General features: G+C 44.4%; 1 protein-coding gene across 2 annotated transcripts in view; it reads right to left on the reverse strand.

Annotated features, from left to right (window-relative positions):
* GPC3 (glypican 3) overlaps window positions 1–22,221 on the reverse strand; it is a 420,580-nt gene that overhangs the window by 179,778 nt on the left and 218,581 nt on the right. For both annotated transcript variants that reach the window (XM_043570776.1, XM_043570777.1), the window contains exon 3: window positions 17,133–17,827. In XM_043570776.1, the coding sequence (XP_043426711.1) occupies window positions 17,133–17,827 (695 nt within the window). The remainder of the gene's footprint in view (window positions 1–17,132; window positions 17,828–22,221) is intronic.

The raw sequence follows: 22,221 nt of genomic DNA on the forward strand, positions 1-22,221 counted from the left end.
CCCAAGCAGGCTCCATACTGTTAGCACAGAGGCCGACGTGGGGCTCAAACCCATGAACCATGAGATCATGAACTGAACTGAAACCAACAGCCAGCTGCTTAACTGACTGAGCCACCCAGGCACCCCTATGGCCAATTCACTTTTGACAAATATGCCAAGACCATTCAATGGGGAAAGGATACTACTGTTTACAAGAAATATAGCTGGGACAACCGGGTATCCACAAGCAAAAGAATAAAGTTGCACACATATCTCACATCGAATATACAAAATTAACTCAATATTGATCACAGGCCTATATGGAAGAGCTAAATCTATAAAAATTCATAAAAGAGGGGTGCCTGGGTGGCGCAGTCGGTTAAGCGTCCGACTTCAGCCAGGTCACGATCTCGCGGTCCGTGAGTTCGAGCCCCGCGTCGGGCTCTGGGCTGATGGCTCAGAGCCTGGAGCCTGTTTCCGATTCTGTGTCTCCCTCTCTCTCTGCCCCTCCCCCGTTCATGCTCTGTCTCTCTCTGTCCCAAAAATAAATAAACGTTAAAAATTCATAAAAGAAACCATAGGTGTAAATCTTCATGAGTTTGAATTAGTGGTTTCTTAGATATGCCATACACACAAAAATAGACAAACTGGACTTCATCAGAATCATAAACAGGTATGTTTTAAAGAACATTACTAGGAAAGTGAAAAGATATCCCCCCCCCTCTGTGTGGAAAGAATTATTTGCAAATCACATACCTGATAAAGGTCTAGTATTCAAAATATATAAATAATTCTTATAATTCAACAATGAAATGACAAATACACTAACTAAAAAATTAGGAAAGGATCTCAACAGACCTTTCACCAAAGATATACATATGACCAATAAGCACATGAAAATTACTCAACATCATTTGTCATTAGAGAAACACAAATAGAAACAGCGATGAGATACTACTTCAAACCCACTAGGATGGCAATAATTTAAAAAGATAATAGCAATTGCTGGGTGAGGATGTGTAGAAACTGGAGCCCTCACATATTGCTGGTGGGAAAGTAAAATGGTTCAGCTGCTTTGGAAAGCAGTTTGGCAATTCCTCAAAAGGTTAAACATCGAGTTACCATGTGACCCACAATTCTATTCCTAGGCATATTTCCAAGAGAAATGAAAACATATATCCATTCACACAAAGAGTTGTGCATGAATGGTAATAGCAGTGCTATGAACAATAACCAAGAAATGGGAACAACTCAAATGTCCATCAACTGACAATGGATAAACAAAATGTGGTGTATTCATACAATGCCATATTATTCGGCCACAAAAAGGAAGTACTCATACATGCTATAACGTGGACGGACCTTGAAAACATTACGTTAAGTGAAAAAGGTCAGACACAAAAAGCTATATATTGTATGATTTCATTTATATGAAATGTTCAGAATAGGCAAATCCATAGAGAGAAAGTAAATCAGTAGTTGCTAGAGGGAGGGGAACGGGGAATGGGAAGTGACAGCTAATTGGTATAAAGTTTCTTTTGGAATGCTAAAACTGTTCTAATATTGATTGTGGTGATGGTTGCACAACACCATGAATATACTAAAAACCATTGAATTGTACACTTTAAATGGGTAAATTGGTGAATGTCTTCCATGTGAATTCTATCTCAATAAAGCAGTTTTAAAAAAGAAGTAAGGAGGTGAAATTTACCACTAAGCCAATGGGAACAAAGATTTGGAGTTGAAATTAAATTGATTTAAAAATAAAAGATGCTCCAGACAAAAATGGAATATTGTTCAGCATTAGGAAAAAAATGAGCCATGAAACCATGAAAAGGCACGGAGGAATCTTTACAGGCCTATTACACAGTGAAAGAAGCTAATCTGAAAAGGCTGTGTATTGTACAATTCCAACGATTCCATCTTGGAAAAGACAAAACCATAAAGACAGTAAAAAGATCAGTGGTCACTAGAGGTTAGAGGGCAGGGACAGATGAACAGATAGACCACAGGATTTTTAGGGCAGTGAAACTACTCTGTATGATATTATAATGCCTCGCTATACATGTGTCAAACCAATAGAACATACAACACCAAGAAGGATCTCTATCGTAAACCTCAGACTTTGGGTGATAATGATGTGTCAATGTAGGTTCGTTGACGTTAACACATGTATCACTCTGGTGCTGGATGTTGACACTACGGGAGGCCGGGGACAGGACTTCCATGGGAACTCTATACTTTCTGCTAAGTTTTGCTATGAACCTAAAAATGCTCTACAGATAGTCTACCATTTAAAAAGAGAAGGCAAGGGGTGCCTGGGTGGCTCAGTCGGTTGAGCAACAGACTCTTGGTTTCAGCTCAGGTCATGATCTCACAGTTTGTGAGTTCGAGCCCTGCCATCGGGCTCTGTGCTGGTGGTGCAGAGCCTGCTTGGGATTCTTTCTCTCTCTACCCCTCTCTCTCTATAAATAAATAAATAAACAAACATTTTAAAAGCTTTTTATTTTTTTTATTTAAAAAATGTTTTTTAATGTTTATTTATTTTTGACAGAGAGAGAGAGAGAGAGAGAGAATGAACAGGGGAGGGTCAGAGAGAGGGAGACACAGAATCTGAAACAGGCTCCAGGCTCTGAACTGTCAGCACGGAGCCCGACGTGGGGCTCGAACTCACAGTGTGAGAGATCATGACCTGAGCCGAAGTCGGACGCTCAACTTACTGAGCCACCCAGGTGCCCCCATTTTAAAAACTTTTTAAAAGAGAAAGCAAAAAAATAATAAATGTCCTCTTTCTTATACTTCTGATTTTGTGGGATTCATGCTCTCTGTACTCTTGATGGCTCGTCATCATCCCAAGGATAAACCCCATTCCCCTTTAGCTTGATTTAAGAAAAGAATAAAGTGTCTACTCTACGCAAGACATTGTTTACTAGGGGATGAGGAAAGGAGAATGGTAGCCTCGCATACTAAAACTGATGCTTGATTTAAGAAAATGGCAAGGAAATCACAGTTGAGATATACTTTTCTGTATTTTTGTATTTTCTTAAGGAATCTCTACACCCAACGTGGGGCTCGAACTCACGACCCCGACATCAAGAGTCGCATGCTCTACCGACTGAGCCAGTCAGGTGCCCCTCCCTGTGATTTTCTGCATTTTTTAAAATCTAGAATTTGTGACTTATTTGTATTGTGCTAGCTTGATTGGGGCAATGATTATATTAAGTAAAAACTGCAGAGGACGTGTACGTAGAAAAAAAATTTTTTTCAAATGGTCTGGTTCACTTTCCATCTTCCTTTTACTTCCCCAAACTCCCTTCACCTCCTCCCCTTTCCCTCCATCAAACGAAATCGAGTGATAGCCCCATCCCACGAATCAGAAAGGTAGCTGCCAATCAGCATAAAGGGGGAAAAGACTCTGAGTGGGCAAGATGGATAAGAACAGACAAGAAAATGTAGGGATTTCCTAGAAGGACATTCTCTAAAACAAGTGGATATCATTAAATTATCCCAAAGATATGTAGTAGAGATGTGTTCATTTTTTAAAGCTTATTTACTTTTGAGAGGGGGAGGGGCAGAGAGAGAGGGAGAGAGAGAATCCCAAGCAGGCTCTGAGATGTTAGCACAGAGTCCAATGCGGGGCTCGATCCCGTGAACCGTGAGATCATGAGCTGAGCGGAAATCCAGAGTCGGATGCTTAACCGACTGAGCCACCCAGGCGCCCCTAGATGTCTGTTTCATCACTGAAATTTAATCATCATTTAACAGTGGTACCCAGCAAAAGCAATTTAGCATTATCCTACCCAATACACACTCAAAAACAAAGGAACCATAAACACAGCTTGAGTCTTTCCTCCCCTCGCAAGGATTTCAGCATAAACCCGAGCAAAAGAAGATGAATGCTAAAAATCCCCACCAGGCATCTAGATCTATCCCACTACCCTTTATTCACGAGGCAACTATGAAGTCCACTGTGAGCAGCCGGAAAACTTGTGTGTTCAACTTGTCCTGCCTGGCTGGGAATCAAGTCACCCGAACATCTCGGGGAACAGAGTGATCAGGCCTCCGGCCACACAGGCGGAGCAAATGTTCAAGGAGCCACCAAGCTCCGAATGCAAAGCCTAGTAGCAACTTCGAGTCTTTAGGCTGGATGTGGAGTACCTGGCTGAACAGCCTCACCCGAAACAGCCATCCCAACATTAGGCAAAGAATCCAGAAATTCTGCTGCAACCCAGCTGGTCTGGTTTCTTGAAAACAGCTTGCTGATAATTGTGTTGCCCGCCCCCGGCACAGGGTTTTTGCCACAGGAGCTTGGTACGTATTTATCAGTGATGGTGCTGCTGCTAATGAGCGGACCCCGAAGATGGACGGCCCCGTGCGAGGGAAGACCTAGAAAGAAAAGTCCACTTTGTCTGGCAGCATTTGAGATGGGTCACGTCACATGTGACATGCGACGGTGCTGTGGCACACGAGGCATTATTGCCAATTTTCATAGTAGTTCTAACAGGTTGGCATTTTTATCCCCAGTTTATAGATGAAGCACCCAAGACTCAGGGAGATTATGCACTATGCCCAGGGTCACTAAGATAAGGAACGGCTGAGCAGAGATTTACGTCTGAACTCCTGAAGCCCGCGTTCTTTCTACTACATCACACGACCTTTTCTTACTCTGCTCCTTGCCACACCACGCCGGCCCATTCCCGTGCCGGGTATCGACTCAGCTTTCCATGTCAAAAGCTTAGCTCTTAAAAATCTCTTATGGTGCTATTAAAAATGAATGTTTGTTGTAATTTATTATTCCTGGTATCTCGAAGGCTCGTTGGTCAACGATAACCAGAGCTGAGACAATTCTGAATGGGGCTTTTCACAGCGGAGCAGTTTGAATTATGCATTAATTTTTTTTTTTTTTAATCAATGGCTAACAGATTCAGAAGAAATGGTCGGGGAGGAAACAGACTTTAAAACTTGATAAACACAGATGTGTGAGGGAAATGTTTCCACCAGTGCGTATTCTTTCACCCTCTGTGATCTGGGGCTTGTTAACATCCTTTTCATCCTGGAAGGAAATCTAACATGCATCCTGTAGCTTCTTTCTGTCAAGTTTGATTATGCCAATTTATCACAATTATTGCTTTATTTTTAATCGGAATAAGGACACTAATTGAGCGTCTTCTTTGGTCTAGAAGATTTGTGAAGAGACCGTTCAGAGGTGATGTAAAGTGCTCATGATTGTAAACAAAATCTGCTAGAAGGTTGCTACAGTGAAGAAACCCATTAATTTTACATTAAGAATTTGTTAAGGGGAATGGGACAATTGAGTACATCAGGAATACCGTTACCACAGAACTCCTTCCATGTTTGGAAAGAGATCATTAACAGGGTTTAATGCATCATAAGAAAACCCCAGAGCTTGGTGTTTCACTATTTACTGGATTTCTGATCTGAAAGGGGGGAAATGTAGGTGCCATATATTTTTTTAAGTATATTTTAGACCTAAGCTCATCAAGAGTGGATTGTTGTGGTGGTTGTTGTTGTTGTTGTTTAAAGAAAAGGTAAATGGAATAGCCCTTGATCCTGGGGGATGTCTGGGCTCCAAGCAGATTCAGAAGACTCTCACTAGGATTAACACGAGTATGAGGAAGAAGACAAGTTAAGCCCACTGGAAGTGTCCATTGCTATTCTCAAGGCCGCGTGGAGGAAACGGGATGCGTAGTAACTGAGAGAGACCCTTGGCAACTTCCTGGTTCTCCATTTGGCCTCCTGTCCACCAGGTCAGCTTGGGCCTACCTGCAGAGGGAGCCGGCCTTCACCTCCTTGTTCTGAGACCGGGTCTCATCCTGGGCAAGAGATGAGCCCCAGGAGCCCCTGCAGTGGAGAGCGGCTGAAGCAGCCTTGGGGCTGGCTCCCACTTTCAAGTCTCCCTGCCTCAGTTGTTTAACCCGGAAAATGGCACTAATCAGAATCCCATTAAATGAGTCAACTCACGCAAAGAGCTTGCTACTCTGCGTGGCACACAGCAAGCGCTTCACGATCACTCTCATCACCGCTATCCTCTCCCTCGGACAGATTAAATTACTTCTCCAAGGTCACTTCCTGTGGTAGGACAAGGTGGGCCGCACGTCACTATTCTGATTCCCGGGCTGATGCTATCTCCCCTGCACAAGCACAGCGGGTGATTTCAGAAGCATGAAAAGGTCCCACATCCACTTCGATAACTTCCTCCTCCACCTGCGTCACGGTGACTAAGATCTCTATCCCTGATGACCTCTTTGAAGTGTTTTCTGGTGATATATAATTTTGCTAAGTGAAGTGAGTTCGCTTCTCCGGAGAGGGAACACATTACAGAATAAGAAGCAGCAGAAACGGGCTTCCTGGGATGACTAAACCATGATTAAACATCATCACTGTAAACCAACTACAGGGACTAAGAGAACAAGACACCGAACAAGGTACAACGTGCCTGAAGGGCAGGGAGAAAGGACAGGCTTAGAATAGAGGTTGGTCAGAGGTGGGGGACAGACAGCCAGAAAAAAAAAATAATAATAAAGGGCAAAAGTCTCTCTAAAGAGTTTAGAGGAAGTCCTTCACAAACACTATGCTCTTAGGTTTCATCCATGAACCCGAACCTCAAACGTACATCCGACTATTAACAATTTTCTAGAAGCATAAGAGAAATGCACACCCAGAACTCAGAAATATGTATATGTTGATGAGTCCATTTCCATGCCAAATCAATCCCCTTGAGCTCTAGTTTATGAGATTTAATGACAAAAATAATTCAGAGTGTGGGCTTGAGTTAGAAAAAGAGGAGTTCATCTATTAACCACATAAGAATACCAAGAATGACTTTCAAAAGTCGTACATATAATTTTTTTTCTTTAAAAAAAGATAGCACATTAACTTCAAGCAGTGCCTGGGCTGCATATTTTATGAGGTTTATTTGTACCGCATATCTTTGATGGGCTCTATTTGTGGCTGAAAGTACAAACATACTGATTACAATCACTCTTCCCTACATTTAGGAACAAAATTAATTATCTGCAAAAAGCAGCCAGGCTTAGATAGATTCTCAGTCAGTAAATGATAATAGACGGCGCCCAAATATAATGACTCCGTTTCCTACTTTATCTGTTTTAGGCATTCTGAGTGGAATGAAAAAAAGGAAAAATTAATTCACTTTCTGAATATTCTTCAGGAAGGACTTGAATTGGCTAATAAGAAGAGAGCACCAACCCTCCCACAGCCCCCACCCCCAGATGAAATACCCAACACCCCTGCTGGATTATGCACTTCCCAAAGGGACATTTTTTTTTTTTTCGTTTTCTAGCTTCCGGCATTGCTTTTATTTGTTTCTGTTTTACGTTATATAGTAATTTATTTGAATGATATGGTTAATATTTATACAAGTATTGTTTTACTAGCTGTTTTATAATATACTTACCCATTGCTGTATTTGAAATGGTTTCTATATTAATTCCACAGTTGTTTTTTTTTTAATTTTACGAAATCTTTTTTTACCGTGTTATTGAGGTGGATTTGGGGACTTCTGTAATTCTCCCGTGTCAAGTGTACAATGTAACGATTTTTATGAAATTGACTCAGTCGTGCCACCGTTGCCACAAACCAGTTGTAGAACATTCCGTCACCCCAGTAAGATCCTTCGTGCCCATTCCGGCATTGCTTTTGAGAAGTCTGATGAATTCGGAACCCCAAACACCCCGGGGGACGTTTTAAAAGGACAGTAAGAGCTCTGCACTTGCACCGAAACAAAGGTTGTCTGTCTTACCCTGTTAGCATTCCCCCCAACAAGGAAAGGACTGGCAAACTGGGAGCCCCAGTACATGCCCGGGATCAGCACTCAGAAGACTGTGGCTGCTGGCAATCGTGAAGTCTGTATTTTATCTCACAAAAGCTGCAGCATGCTAGAAGAAATCTGCCCCAATTCCCTCATCTTGGCCTTTTTTGTGAAACCCTTTATTACAGCAACATTATAACCACCCTCACCTGAGGAAATTGCTGTACTACAAGTGGAACTTCATTTAAAAGTGCTTCTGTGGCGTTTGAAATATGTTTTCAATTTTCCAGGTGGGGGTGGGGAGGCTGCCTGGTGAGAAACGGTCCCAGTCGAAAGCACGCGTCGCCGGAGACCCTCAGCAAGGTAACAAAAATGCACAAGCGTGAGGGGTGAGGGGGCCCAGGTTACCTGTGGGGGTGCTGCCGTGAGGACATGAGTAACCTTATTCCAAGTGGGGAGACAGGAATCACAGAGGAGTCACGCTGTGTACGTGACGCCATGTTTTCTGAGGCGTTTCGGCTTTGCAAGGGAGAGAGCAAGCAGCCGGGGGCTTTTGTGCCCTCACCAGGGAGGAGGCTGCTTTCACTGGACTCTTGATTCCCTGGCCACTCAACACAGAGAAGGCATTTTCATGGACTCCCTCACTGTCAACGCTGGGAGCACAAAGATTCTCAGAATATCACAGCATGGCATGATCTTTGTGGACTTCTGCCCGCTTGGCCAACTTTTCCTGACCTTCTAACCTTTTCAGATATACTCTGAGGACTAATCAGTCCTCCACATAACTCCTGGTGTGTGATAACCACCTTAGAAGTGCAGTGAAAGAGAAAACTTCACTCAGCCGAGCCAGTTAGCAATACAAAACCCCCAACCCCGGCCAAGCAAGAAAAGAAATGAAGGCACGGGACCGAACGAGAGGGCGGCGGAGTGGGAGCTGAAGGCCCAGAGCAGCAGAGTTTACTCCTAATCAGACGCGACAGTCAGGGGGCCCCTTTCATACTTCCTTTTAAAGTATTCTCTCAAGAGCTGAGAAAGCTGCCACTGTTTTTTGTCTTTGGGCATGCCAACACGTGGCACATGGCCACGCCTTTGGGCCAACCGGTCAGGGCTGAGCTTGGTGTCTTGCACGCTTTCTAATTTCCTTGCTTGATCCCCCGAAAGCATTGTGAACTTGGGAGGTTCTTGCAGCCATCCGAGTTCGGGGGATCCTGTGTTGCCAGTGTTCCCTGGGTCCCTTGGGTTTGTGCGTGTCTTAGAAACGGAGGCACTTTTGCCCCACACTCGTTTCCAAGTATCTTTGAATAGTGAACAGCCTTGGAAGACAGAGATAGTGCCTCCCTTCAGAGAAAAGAGCAGGCAGACTCACTACCTATTATCAAAGATCCGAGTTCCCTGAGCTCAAAGCTCTGCTCCTGGAGTACTACCTCTACTGCTCTAAGAAACAAACTGTCCTTCATCTCTGAGCCAGGGAGTCTCTCACGTCTTCAGCCATGAAACTGTGGCCCGCGAACTTGTTCGCTTGCGATCAGGGTAAAGATCTTTCACAGTTCGCGGGGACATGTTCTGGCTCCACCAGTCCACAGACCACAGAAAGGAAAAACTTCTTTCTCAAGGCTCAGAACATAAAGGACGGCTGGTAATCACGCCGCCACTTCTTGCCAAGGCAAAGGCATGTAATTCCAGATTCGTGCAGGGCCCCCGTAATTTCCTAATATGAGCCATAATATATATAATTTCAGGATGGAGCATTTAAAAAAGCTTCCCCTGTGTGACCACCATTTGAAACGCGCCCTGAAATTAACATGTAGTGCCTAAAAGTGCCGCCAAGTTTTTCCTTTGTATGCTTCTCTTCAATAAGGAGGTAATCTACGTTTCAAAACTATATGTTTTCCCCCATGGGAGGCACTCCAGCTATTTTTATCGTGCGTGAAGAAAGAATGGCAGCCTGTAAACATTTTTGTCTTTCCAGAAATGGACCTCATGCAAATGAAGTTGCTTACCACAGTTTGAGAGGCTGACCTGTAGACGCTAATTAGGTAGTGAGTCATTTACTTGTTTTTATCACTTTGAAATCACTTTGTACTGAAAACAGCTTGTATGAATTCAGACAAGGTATCTCTATCTGAGACTGAAAAATGAAAGTCCAAAGCGATAGCTTCAAGAGAGAAGCACTGACACTCTGACACCTGAGAAATAACCTCAGCCTTCAAAGCCGAGACGAAGGGAGGGCTAATCTTGGAAATTCTGATGAGTTACAGTCAGTCACACAGACAGCAAAATATAAGAATTTGATAGAGTGAATTATTGGTGAGGATCAACAGAGAATCTTCCCCAGAGCTTCCTAGCCCACATAAATACTGACTTCACCAAAGAGATCTTCCAGAAATTCTAGCAAAGGAAATGGACGTATTGGATACCAGAGTATGTTACGTTCTCATCACACAACGTTACTGCTTAGGAAACTCCGTAACGGAGACCCGCGAAGGTCCAGAATCAAAGCAAATGCATTAAAAACCATCTGTTGGTCTAATGGACAGATTCCAAACATTGCAATGGGAAAATAAACTATTCCTCACCACTGGCACTGCTCATATAGATTCTAGGCAAAGTCATTTCGCTGTGTGACTGGCTCTTTCATTACCCACGCACACATTCCTTCTTCCCCTAGAAACTACTCTGTGCCTTTAAGTGGTATGAAGAATAAAACTCTCATGCCTTTTGGTACTTCATTGGGAAATACTATACAGCAAGGGTCTCCAAGGAGGGAGAATGAATTCAAACACCATGCAGCTGGAAAAACAGCAGAGAGTAATACAGGATATTAAATAAGATAGTAAGAACCTAGTTAGCCTGTGTTCAAGGAAGGAAGACGCTGGGGAAGACAGAGGTGAAGCATTTGACAGAGCGAGAGAGTAAACTGTTAAAAGCATGAGCTTTGGAGTCCGGCATATCTGGCTTTGAGTGTCAGCTTTGCTACCTGCTAGCTGAGTGACCCCTGAGAGCAGCAACAGAATCACCACCGTCTCTCCACCCCTCCTTGCAACCCCCGGCATCTATCATAGTGCCCCCACAACTGGATGTTCATTAATGTTTCCCGAAATGAGTCCTAGCTCAGATCATACTAAAATAAATATCACGATGAGGAACGACAGGAACAAAGAGTGGTGGTAGGAAAGGTTGCAGTTCTGCCCGACGTTCAGTTGAGTCATAGAATAAGCTAAGGTAATGAACTTGTGGGAGAGGAAACACTAATGCTGAGACATTCTGAGATGAATCAATAAAGAAAGTACATGAGAACAAAGGGAAAACTAAAAGCGCAAACAGTCATGTGAGTATATGTCAGCAATGACTATGGGGGTGGGGCACAGAAAGTAAATGAAATCATAGAAACTTTGGGGACAATTTCTGGGAGAGCAGTAAACATACAACATGCTGATTATTAACCACTGAATAAATGGATGTGAAATGTACAATGGCTATGCCTATAATCCACACACACGTATGTGGTAATGACAATCAAAATGGTTTCAGAATAAAAACAACTGCATTTTTAAAAGCAGGTTGTGGACTGAGAACAAACTGAGGGTTGATGGGGGGTGGGAGGGAGGGGAGGGTGGGTGACGGGTATTGAGGAGGGCACCTTTTGGGATGAGCACCGGGTGTCGTATGGAAACCAATTTGACAATAAATTTCATAAAAAAATAAATAAATAAAATAAGAGCAGGTTGTGGTTGGGGCGCCTGGGTGGCTCAGTAGGTTAAATGTCTGCCTCTTGATTTCAGCTCAGGTCATGCATAATCTCACGGTTCGTGGGATTGAGCCCCTCTTTGGGTCCTGCGCTGGGCACAGAGCCTACTTGGGATTCTCTCTCTGCCCCTCCCCTGCTCTCTCTCTCTTTCAAAATAAATAAACATTTTTAAAAATAAAAGAAGGTTGTGACATTTGACAGTGTGGGTGTAGTGCAACAACAATGTTGAAAATACACGCATTGATAACTGTACATACTTGTATTTGCTTCAGGGTGAAAGACGTGGAATTCAATAATGTGCTGGTAAATTTAACAGTGATGCTCCCACCCAAGTACTATTATAAACCTACTCGATGCTCACTTGGGGCCATGATATTTAACCTAGTTCACAAATGTAGATAGAGTCAAGGTGGATTTCTTTACAGTCCCATCATTTTTTTTTTAATTTTTTTTCAACGTTTTTAAATTTATTTTTGGGACAGAGAGAGACAGAGCATGAATGGGGGAGGGGCAGAGACAGAGGGAGACACAGAATCGGAAACAGGCTCCAGGCTCTGAGCCTCCAGCCCAGAGCCTGATGCGGGGCTCGAACCCACGGACCGCGAGATCGTGACCTGGCTGAAGTCGGACGCTTAACCGACTGCGCCACCCAGGCGCACCTACAGTCCCATCATTAAAACCTTCTTGGACTTTTCAGTACAAATGTTCTGTCTCCTTCCCTCCCTCTCAACTTTCTTTCTTGATCTCTGTCTCTCTCTCTCTCATGCGCATGCACACACACACACACACACACACACACACACATTTTCACACAATATTTTATTCATCTCTTTGGACTAAAATGACATGAAACATCCTGGCACTTAAAAATAAATTTAAGAAGAACTCACTGTCCATTTGGCACTTAGGAAAATAGAGTAAAAAGATTACCGGACTGGGTCTGAGAAAGTACCTGCCACGTGTCTTGAACTCTGCCAGGTACTTTGAACCTATCTTTCAATCAATCTCCATATATCAACCCTATTTTATAGATGAGGAATCTGAGGTCCTAGCTTTGCCATTAGCCATCATTCACTCCCAATCTCTGGGCCTTACCTTATGCTTCAAACAAGGTGGCTGGATTTGTTCCCAGAGGAGTATCAGAATCAACTGGGGCACTTTTTAAAAAAAAATAATTTTAATGTAATGTCTATTCCCAACATGGGGCTCGAACTTACAACCCTGAGATCAACAGTCGCATGCTCTACAGACTGAGCCAGCTAGGTGCCCCTGGGCACTTTTATTTATTTATTTAAAAAAAAATTTTTTTTTGAACGTTTATTTATTTTTGGGACAGAGAGAGACAGAGCATGAATGGGGGAGGGGCAGAGAGAGAGGGAGACACAGAATCGGAAACAGGCTCCAGGCTCTGAGCCATCAGCCCAGAGCCTGACGCGGGGCTCGAACTCACGGACCGCGAGATCGTGACCTGGCTGAAGTCGGACGCTTAACCGACTGCGCCACCCAGGCGCCCCCCCTGGGCACTTTTAAAATGACAAATTCTGGGGCACCTGGGGCGCCCAGTCGGTTAAGCGTCCGACTTCAGCTGGGGTCTTGATCTCACAGTTCACGAGTTCAAGCCCCATACCAGGCTCTGTGCCGACAGCTCAGAGTCGCTCTCTCAAAAGTAAACATTAAAAGTAAATCTCTCGGGGCGCCTGGGTGCCGCAGTCGGTTAAGCGTCCGACTTCAGCCAGGTCACGATCTCGCGGTCCGGGAGTTCGAGCCCCGCGTCGGGCTCTGGGCTGATGGCTCAGAGCCTGGAGCCTGTTTCCGATTCTGTGTCTCCCTCTCTCTCTGCCCCTCCCCTGTTCATGCTCTGTCTCTCTCTGTCCCAAAAATAAATAAACGTTGAAAAAAAATTAAAAAAAAAGTAAATCTCTCAAAAGTAAACATTAAAAAATAAAATAAAATGGCAAACTCTATGACTAATTCTCCAGCCTCTCCACAGACCTATGGCATCTACCCCCAGGGGTAGACTCTGGGAATCTAACAAGTTGCCCAGGTGATAGTGATGATGAACCAAGTTTGGGAACCAGACGGTTACCACCTCTGGGAGGGCTGACAACGAGAACACCCCAAACATTCAATCCCATGCCTCCACTTGGTATTTGGAGGAAACGAAAACTATCTTAGGCAAAACTAAAGCACTAACAGGCCATACTTAACAAAAATTCAACAGCGCCCTGTTCACTTAGAAGACCACCATGTCCCTTGTAATCGGGCGTAAATGGTAGCCAGCAAAACAACTGTGCAAAGTCCCTGTACGGCAGACCTCATGGCACGGCTTGGAGCTAGCTGAAAAGGTTGTCCCAAAAGAGCTCAGGAAGAGCATATTTTCAAAGAGGTCTCTCACCACAGCCTAACCTCAAACAGGACAGACTGGCAGGATTTTACATTTTATCACAACAGGAAGGTGAGGGTGCTATAGCAGAACCTCATTAATGCTTTGGTTTTAAATCGGCTTTTGCTTTGGGGCATTCTGCGGGTTTGTTAACATGAATCGAGTTCAGCAGTCTACCCAGCCCTCACTTCCCCTCACCCCTCCCCCACCCCCCCACCCGCAAATAGCCCAGCCCCTTTCTGGCTGGTACAGAATATGGGCTGGATCGCACCTGGCCAAGGATTCCCCCACCCCCACCATTTGGGATATATTACTTAGAGTTGGTGGTCATAAAACAGTAACAAGGCAGAGTTTACATACGCTTGCTGTTCTAGTTCAGGCATTCCCTGGGGAAGGCCGACTTCACGCTCTCATAACCAGCTGGGAGCTGGGAGCTGGGAGCAATCAGACCCTTAATGGCCAAAACAGAAAGGGACTGCATCACTGAGCACCTCTGGACAGCCAAGCCTTTTCTTCCTGAACGGTAATGACATGACATGTACTCCCCCAGCATGCACACGCATTCGCCTGTGTGCGTGTGCATGTGCGTGTGCTCATGCTCCCCCCCACGCATGTGTGCAACTAAAATACAGCAGGTTTGGCACCCTGAAATAACTATCCAATTGAAGTTCATGATGACTTTGCAAAATCGTTATGGCGCTTTTACACTTGATCTTAGCCAAAAGGCCGAGAAGCGATCGTTATGGCGCTTTTAGAATGAAAATTTGGAGGGTCTAACGGGAGACAGACTGGCATAGTGGGAATAGGGAGTGCTAGCAGCAGAAGACCTAGGATTCTAGTCCCTCTGGCTCTTCGGTTAATTACATAACTTTGGACCAGCTTCTCTAAACTTGATTTCTTCATTTGTAAATCAATGGGATTGGACTAGCTAATCTCTCATGGCCCCTTCCACCACTCACATTATGGTGAAATGCTCAGGATGGTGAAATTTATTCAGTTACACACCTGTCCATCAACTAGACTCGACCTTTTCAAGACTTAAGAACTGCGTCTTGGGTAACTGTGAATACCCAGCACCTGGCAAAGTGCCATGAACAAAGCAGATGCTTAATAAATGTTTACTAAGGGGCGCCTGGGTGGCTCAGTCGGTTGAGTGTCCGACTTCAGCTCAGGTCACGATCTCACGGTCCGTGAGTTCGAGTCCCGCGTCGGGCTCTGGGCTCATGGCTCAGAGCCTGGAGCCTGCTTCGGATTCTGTGTCTCCCTCTCTCTGCCCCTCCCCCCCCGTTCATGCTCTGTCTCTCTCTGTGTCAAAAATAAATAAACGTTAAAAAAAAAATTAAAAAGACCTTTAAAAAAAATAAATGTTTACTAAATAAACCTTCATGCCTAGAGCCCAATCACATCAATGCACTTAACCCCTTAGCAGTTCCCCACCCTACTTTTGTGTCTAAAAGCACTTGACGAGAACACGTTTTTAAGATTAATTATGTCGCTGTGAAGCGACCAATATCAGAGTCAACTTTTACACATCCCCAAACCCTGTCTTGAACGTTGTCTCATTTTTCCTCTTATTCAAGACATTTCCACACCCTGGCCCCCTTGCTTTGTGTCTGACACGCAGGGGGCCCTCAAGCACTAGCAGGCGGGTGAGTTTGCGGACACATCCACTTGTCATTTTTCCACTTCTGTAAGATTTACTGTTGCATAAGGCCCCAGAATCTGGCCTCGAATTATAAAGCAGTCAAGGAAATAATTAGCCACTGAAGAACACGATCGCTAGATAGGACATTTCTGTTCGTTTTACTATAAAATATTTTCTCAGTAAACGTGTTTTAAATGGCTAACGTTGTGAATGGGGCAATTAGAGCAGCTGCGTGAGTAGCCGTGCTGCGGCGTGCATCATTTCCATCCTCCTTCCCAGTTTAATTCACCCAAGAAACCAATTACGCCTATCGCTTTGAATTTCCCGAGTTCAAAGATGGACTGAAGGGCCCGGTCTGCCCTCCGCATTCTGGGTAACCAACGGCCGAGAGTCCGAGGCAGTCTCACCGTCTAGAAGCTAAGAGCACGCGTCAACCAAGCCAGCCAAACCTGGGTTTGAATCCCAGTTCCCCCACCTCAATTTAACAGCTTTGAGATCCCGGACAAGGTATTTAACTTCTGTTTTAAGTTTATGTATTTACTTTGAGAGGTTCTAACACTAGAACCTGTTTTGTGCATTACCGTGAAACACTGTCAGGTGAACTGGCCAGCAGAGCACCTGGGATGTAGTTGGACTTCGACAGTGGCAGCAGATTACCGGATTTTGCCACCTCCTTCTACGAAGCTGGAAGCATTCAGGAATCGGTCACGACCACCTCAGTGGGATGTGCTGGGAGCTCTTGGCCGTGTGTTCTGCTCCACCTTGAGAAGTGGGTGCGTCCCATGGTTCTGAACGTGTGCACTCTGGCCCCGCGGTCAGAACCGTCCCACCCCCATCACAAAGCCCATCCGAACAGGGTTAGACTGGTGTAACCGAGGTCATGGAAACAACTGCTGGAAAACGTGGACGTTTTGCCTCGTTTACATTCTCATGTAGGGTCAGTTAGTGGGTTCTGGCTGGGCCTCTTGTGTTTAAAGTCACGACTCAAAAGGGTCGTGTGATAGACACAATTAAGAGCCCGAGAGTGAAATAAGAATCCGAAACATTGGTGATAACCTCATCGAAGGCAAACCCGATCAACTGCTGAATCACAGCTCTTCCCAACTAGAGCTGGGTGCCCTTGGGTAAGTTATAGTTTCACTGAGCTTCAGTTTCCCCACTTGTGAAATGGAGGTAATGTGCCTGCCTCCCAGGGCTGTCACGAGGATTGCGATGACTGACAACAGTGGGAACAATAGCTTATATTTACTGAAGACTTACCGTGTACCACGCACACGCTAAATGCGCTAACGTGTTATTCCCTATGAAGAAGATACCCTTTTTAACCTCATTTTACAAATTAGCAATACGAGGCCCACAAAGATAAGAAGATTCACCCGAGTTCCCACGGCAACCAAGGAGATGAAGCCAAAATGCAAAGCCAGGCACCAGGACTCCGTAGCCTGTGAGATCGTGCAGCCCCTCTATCATCTCTGCCCACCCCCCCGATCCTCCCCGCATTTCTCTCCATCGGCACCTGCTGCTGGCCAGGCTGCCACACCCTCATCGGACCCAATTCCTCAGAAAACTGTAGACTGGTACTCACGGTGGTGGTCAACTTTCCTCCATTCTTCTGGACATATTGGATGGAATCGTGGATCGTTGAAAAGAGCCCAAGCAGCACATTCTCCATGTCGTAGATTCTGTACACGCCATTCACCAGTTCTTCCAGAGACAGAATGTATTCTCTCCAGTACTTGTCAATCTCCACCACGCCTGCCATACAGCCTTGCATGACCACATTGCAGTAGCCACCGCAAGGCTTAACCATCATCAGTCCCTGGCAGTAAGAGCAGTACCACATCCTGGTGAGCATCCGGCCACAGTCTTTACTGAACTTCAGATGATCAGTTGTGTTGATCACCTCAATTCCGAGATTCAGGGCCTGGAGGAAGATCCGGGTGACCTGCAGCGACTTGGAAACCTGGGTCATAATGAGCTTGGGGAAATTCCCAAAGACTTTCAGGTCACGCCTTGCCCCTCGGAGGCACTCGTTGATGTCCGAGGTCGACTCAGGCAGGCCGGGGCTCATGAGCTGGGTATAGATGACCGGAAACAGGCTGTCAAACAAATCATTGACCATGTCGTCCACATTGATGTCAGAACCCAGGATATAGAGAGACACGTCGGTGAAAAATTCACCCACAAACTCAAAAGCTTGCGGGGTCAGGCTCGGATAGTTGTTCTTAAACATGGCGTTGGTGTAATTCTTGGCGTGGCGAACAACAATTTCAAAGGCCTCTGTAAAATAAGAGATATAGAAATGCCCACAAATTAAAGCATGAAAACCCGGGGCGTAATTGAATTTGAGATTTCTCTATCGCTGTGGTGATTAAAGTCCCGCTTGCCTTAAATAATTGACTCATATTCATTTCTGGCATTGCCTCTACTCCTGCGGTTGTCTGCTCCTATAAATCAATTTTCCTTTCTGAACATGAAGTCCAAACTCTGATGTGCACATAAATTCTTAAACACACAAATTGTATTTCAAATGACAAAAGCCAGGATTTGGTTAACGTTTCGGCCTCTCATGAAAATATTGATTAAAAATTGGCTAAATGAGAAGTTATTTCTCTTTCTCTCACTGATTTATTCAGTTACAAAGAAAACGTACTTCAAGACATTTCATTTTTAGACAGAGACAAATATTTGACAACAAACCATATACTTTATAAACTCCCATAACAATTTCAGCCTGTTCAGCCCTGGAGGAGAGAGGCAAGTTCTTAGCCAAGAATAAAAGCCATCACGAATTTAATCATTTTTGGGTAGGTATTCTCCAGGTAACTTTAAGGGAGTATCTGATGTACTGCCAGACCTAGAAAATGGAATTTATCCCCAAAATGGGTATCTGCATGGGAAAAAACAATCCATGCCCTTATCTATACATTTGATATTGCAAATAACACCTCTGGTATTTGCAAGCTGAACGTTTGGAAGGATAAGTACTGAGCTTCCTTGGTAAAGTCTGCCTTCCACGTGCCTTGGAAGCCTTACGTACTGTACAGAGACCATGAATTCGGGATCACATCTGCTGCCCCTCCCCCTTGGCATAAGGCCCAATTAGTGTCACTGGTTTGAGAAAGAGCGTGGTAAAGTCACCATCTCGTTTTCTCCAAACTGAAACATGCCAGACACAGATGATCTCAAATAATCAGAGTTCCGCATTTATAGGAGGGAAGGGATAACAGCCGTAACGATGGGCCTTTCACAAAATAAGACCGAGTTTAAAAACAAACAAAAATAACCAAGTTTCCGGAGACATTTACAATTAACCTACTACTTTCTTTCACTCCCTTCCAAAGCGCAAAGGTCCATGACAGATGTAGTCTAAATGATGCCAATTCGCGAGCCTTGAAAAAGCACATTATTACTACTTTCACACTACTAGACAGACGGTACTCCACCAGCTCCTTGGGATTACTTAGTCCGACATCTCAGTCACCTGCGGCGGAAGTGGGCTCCAGGTTGTGCCACCGCCATCCGCCCCAGATCCCTCACAGGGTAGAACATGCTTGCTAGATTCTTCCCTCGGGCTCAGGACACGCCCAGCCACGGTGAGCAGACGCCAGTGTAATTCCGCTGGGCTTCCAAGCCCACTTGCGAAAGCTAATCGTCATTTCCATCGACTGCTCATTTGTTCGTCTTGGTTTGTTTCGTTTAGAACGTTAAGCGATGCCTGGAAAGGTGATCCACTTTACAGCAATTTCTTCCCAACCCCACAAGCTACTTTATTCTCAATCCTTGAGTCTAAAGGTTGAACGAGGCCATGAGGCCAAGAGATCACCCGGCGCAATACAAAGGACCAGTGAATGAATTCTTTGAAATCATCAGAAATTCGGAGATTTAAAACTCTCCATTTTAATTTCAGCTACCTATCGTTTAATGTATCCTAGGCTCTGTGTGAGGTGTCGGGAATATGTAAGTGCTGGGTAGTTGGAGATAAATGATATCCCATCCTTGTCTTAGTCTTATAAGTGCTCACAAGCTGTATGGTGCATACAAAGCATTTCCGAGAATATGATAATATCTACATTCTACAAAAATCTTCCGAATCTGATACTGTGGTCCCCATTTTATAGATGATGGAACTGATGCTCAGCAGAGTTTAAGCACTTCCCTCGGGTCCCATAGCTGCAAAGTAGTAGTCAGCTCAGACTAGGGCCTCCCAGCACTGGTTACACTCTAGCTGCCCTCAGCCCGACGGCCAACACACATATCCTCAAAATTCTTTGTAGAAAGTTAACTTCTTTTTAAGCTCATTATTTTCCCATTGGCTTCGCCTCTCCAGATGGAAGTGTTATTTGAAAGAATTGGCAGCCCAAAGACCCACAAAGCAGAGTCATACTTTCACCTTTGCCTTGGGGCAGCACGAGGTAAGGGGGGGGGGGAGGACTGCTACTCTAAAATGAACTCTCTACAAGGCAAATCTCGTCTCTAGCACAGTGCATGCGTTCTCTAATGTGTGAGATATAGGGCAGTCTGTTCCATAGACTGTACTGCCAGAACCTTGGTGTTTTTTTTTTTTCTGTTACTAGCACTGCTGGATCAATAGAAAAAGAAAATTACAAAAGATCACGAACTCTTCTGCAGAAAGAATAACAACAATGCATATTGCAGGGGGAAAGGGCTCAGGGTTCACATCTAACCTCCAGCTCACATGTGCTCCCTGCTCTAACTTTCACAGCTCAGAATCCACTTAGCACGTCTCTGGGTTGTGCCCAACCCCCTTCCTTCTATATCACAGGACAACAGACCAAACCATAACTGCTCAAGGAAGGCTCCTTGGGGACTTATAGAAACCACCACGAGGTGAAAAGTGACGCTCAGCTTGAGGCTGGCAACTGGAGGTTTCATGAAATGAAGCCAAGGGCTAGAATTACTGCAAGGAAGTTCAGCCCATTGATTTTGGGGGGGGGGGGAACAGAGGGGGGGTCAGATAATAATCCACACTTAAGCTAGGGGGAATTTCCTCTGTCTCCTTCCTGGAAAGAAGCCAGGAGTCATGTCCAGGAAAAACTGGAACAATGTAAAAATGAGAGGCATAAAGAAAAATTTGGCACTGAACAAAATTATTTTTTTTTTACAATATATAAAAAGATACGCTGAGTTAATACACATCCCAATACCTCAAGATTTGTAGATGTGCCCATCATTATCCCGGTCACCACTGTCTGGACACACTCTAGTGTTGTCAACATCCTCCTGAAATTATGGTGCTCAAAACGGGACACAATTCTCCAGATGTGGTTTGATACTGAAGTTTGCAATCAGGCCATGATGTCTCTTTAAATGGTTCAATAACTTCTTCAACTAACCACCCCCCCTGCAACCTCTGGACATACAGTCTATCACTGTAGCAAAAGGACCATCTTCACTTTCGGTAATGATGTTTCCGCATTCAGACCCACACAGAAAGAAATGTGTTTTCACGGGCCTTTTCAGTAGAAGGCTGCATGTGTTTAAAAAGGAGATTATAACTGTGGTTGGAAAAGAGGAACAAGGGAACTTCTGAATTCCCTTCAAGCCCTTAAGAATAGGGCAGCCCCAGGGCGCCTGGGTGGCTCGGTCGGTTATGATCTCTCCGTTTGTGAGTCAAGAATTCCTGCTTGTGATTCTCTCTCTTCCCCCTCCCTCTCTGACCCTCCCCTGTACTCACGCTCTTCCTGTCTCAAAATAAATAAATAAACTTAAAAGAAAGAGAGAGAGAACATGGCGGCCCTTACAGAAGCAGGTTACTTTTTTCAAGGCAGCTTTTCCCACATTGTAAGAACGGCAACTACTTTATAAAAACTCTTCAAATTCATAGCACAAATGCCGTAACAAGTTGGATTCAAAACTGTCCTTGTTTTTAAGCACAGGTACTTTATTATTTTTTATTTTTAAATATAATTTATTGTCACATTGGCTTACATACAACGCCCAGTGCTCATCCCAACAAATGCCTTCCTCAATGCCCATCACCCACTTTCCCCTCTCCCCCACCCGCTATCAACCCTCAGTTTGCTCTCTGTATTTAAGAATCTTATGCTTTGCCTCCCTCCCTCTCTGTAACTATTTTTTCCTTTTCCCTTCCCCCATGGTTTTAAGTTTCTCAAGATCCACATATGAGTGAAAACGTATGATACCTGTCTTCTCTGACTGACTTATTTCACTCAACGTAATACCTTCCAGTTCCATCCACATTGCTACAAATGGCATGATTTCATTCTTTCTCATTGCCAGGTAGTATTCCGTTGTGTATATAAACCACATCTTCTTTATCCATTCGTCGGTTGATGGATATTTAGGCTCCTTCCATAATTTGACTATTGTTGAAAGTGCTGCTGTAAGTATTGGGGTGCATGTGCCCTTATGCATCAGCACTCCTGTATCCTTTGGGTAAATTCCTAGTAGTGCTGTTGCTGGGTCGTAGGGTAGTTCAATTTTTAACTTTTTGAGGACCTTGCATACTGTTTTCCAGAGTGGCTGCACCAGTTTCAAGCATAGGTACTTTAATAGGAAAAGGAAACTAACATTAATGAGGTACCTGCAATGTACATGGAAGGATCTGTGATAAACTTGCTTACATATGTCCTCTCATTGAACTTTAACATAGCCATATGTATTTGGAATTATTTTTATTTGACTGGTGA

The sequence above is a fragment of the Prionailurus bengalensis genome, chromosome X, assembly GCF_016509475.1.
Source record: "Prionailurus bengalensis isolate Pbe53 chromosome X, Fcat_Pben_1.1_paternal_pri, whole genome shotgun sequence".
NCBI classification, from domain to species: domain Eukaryota; kingdom Metazoa; phylum Chordata; class Mammalia; order Carnivora; family Felidae; genus Prionailurus; species Prionailurus bengalensis.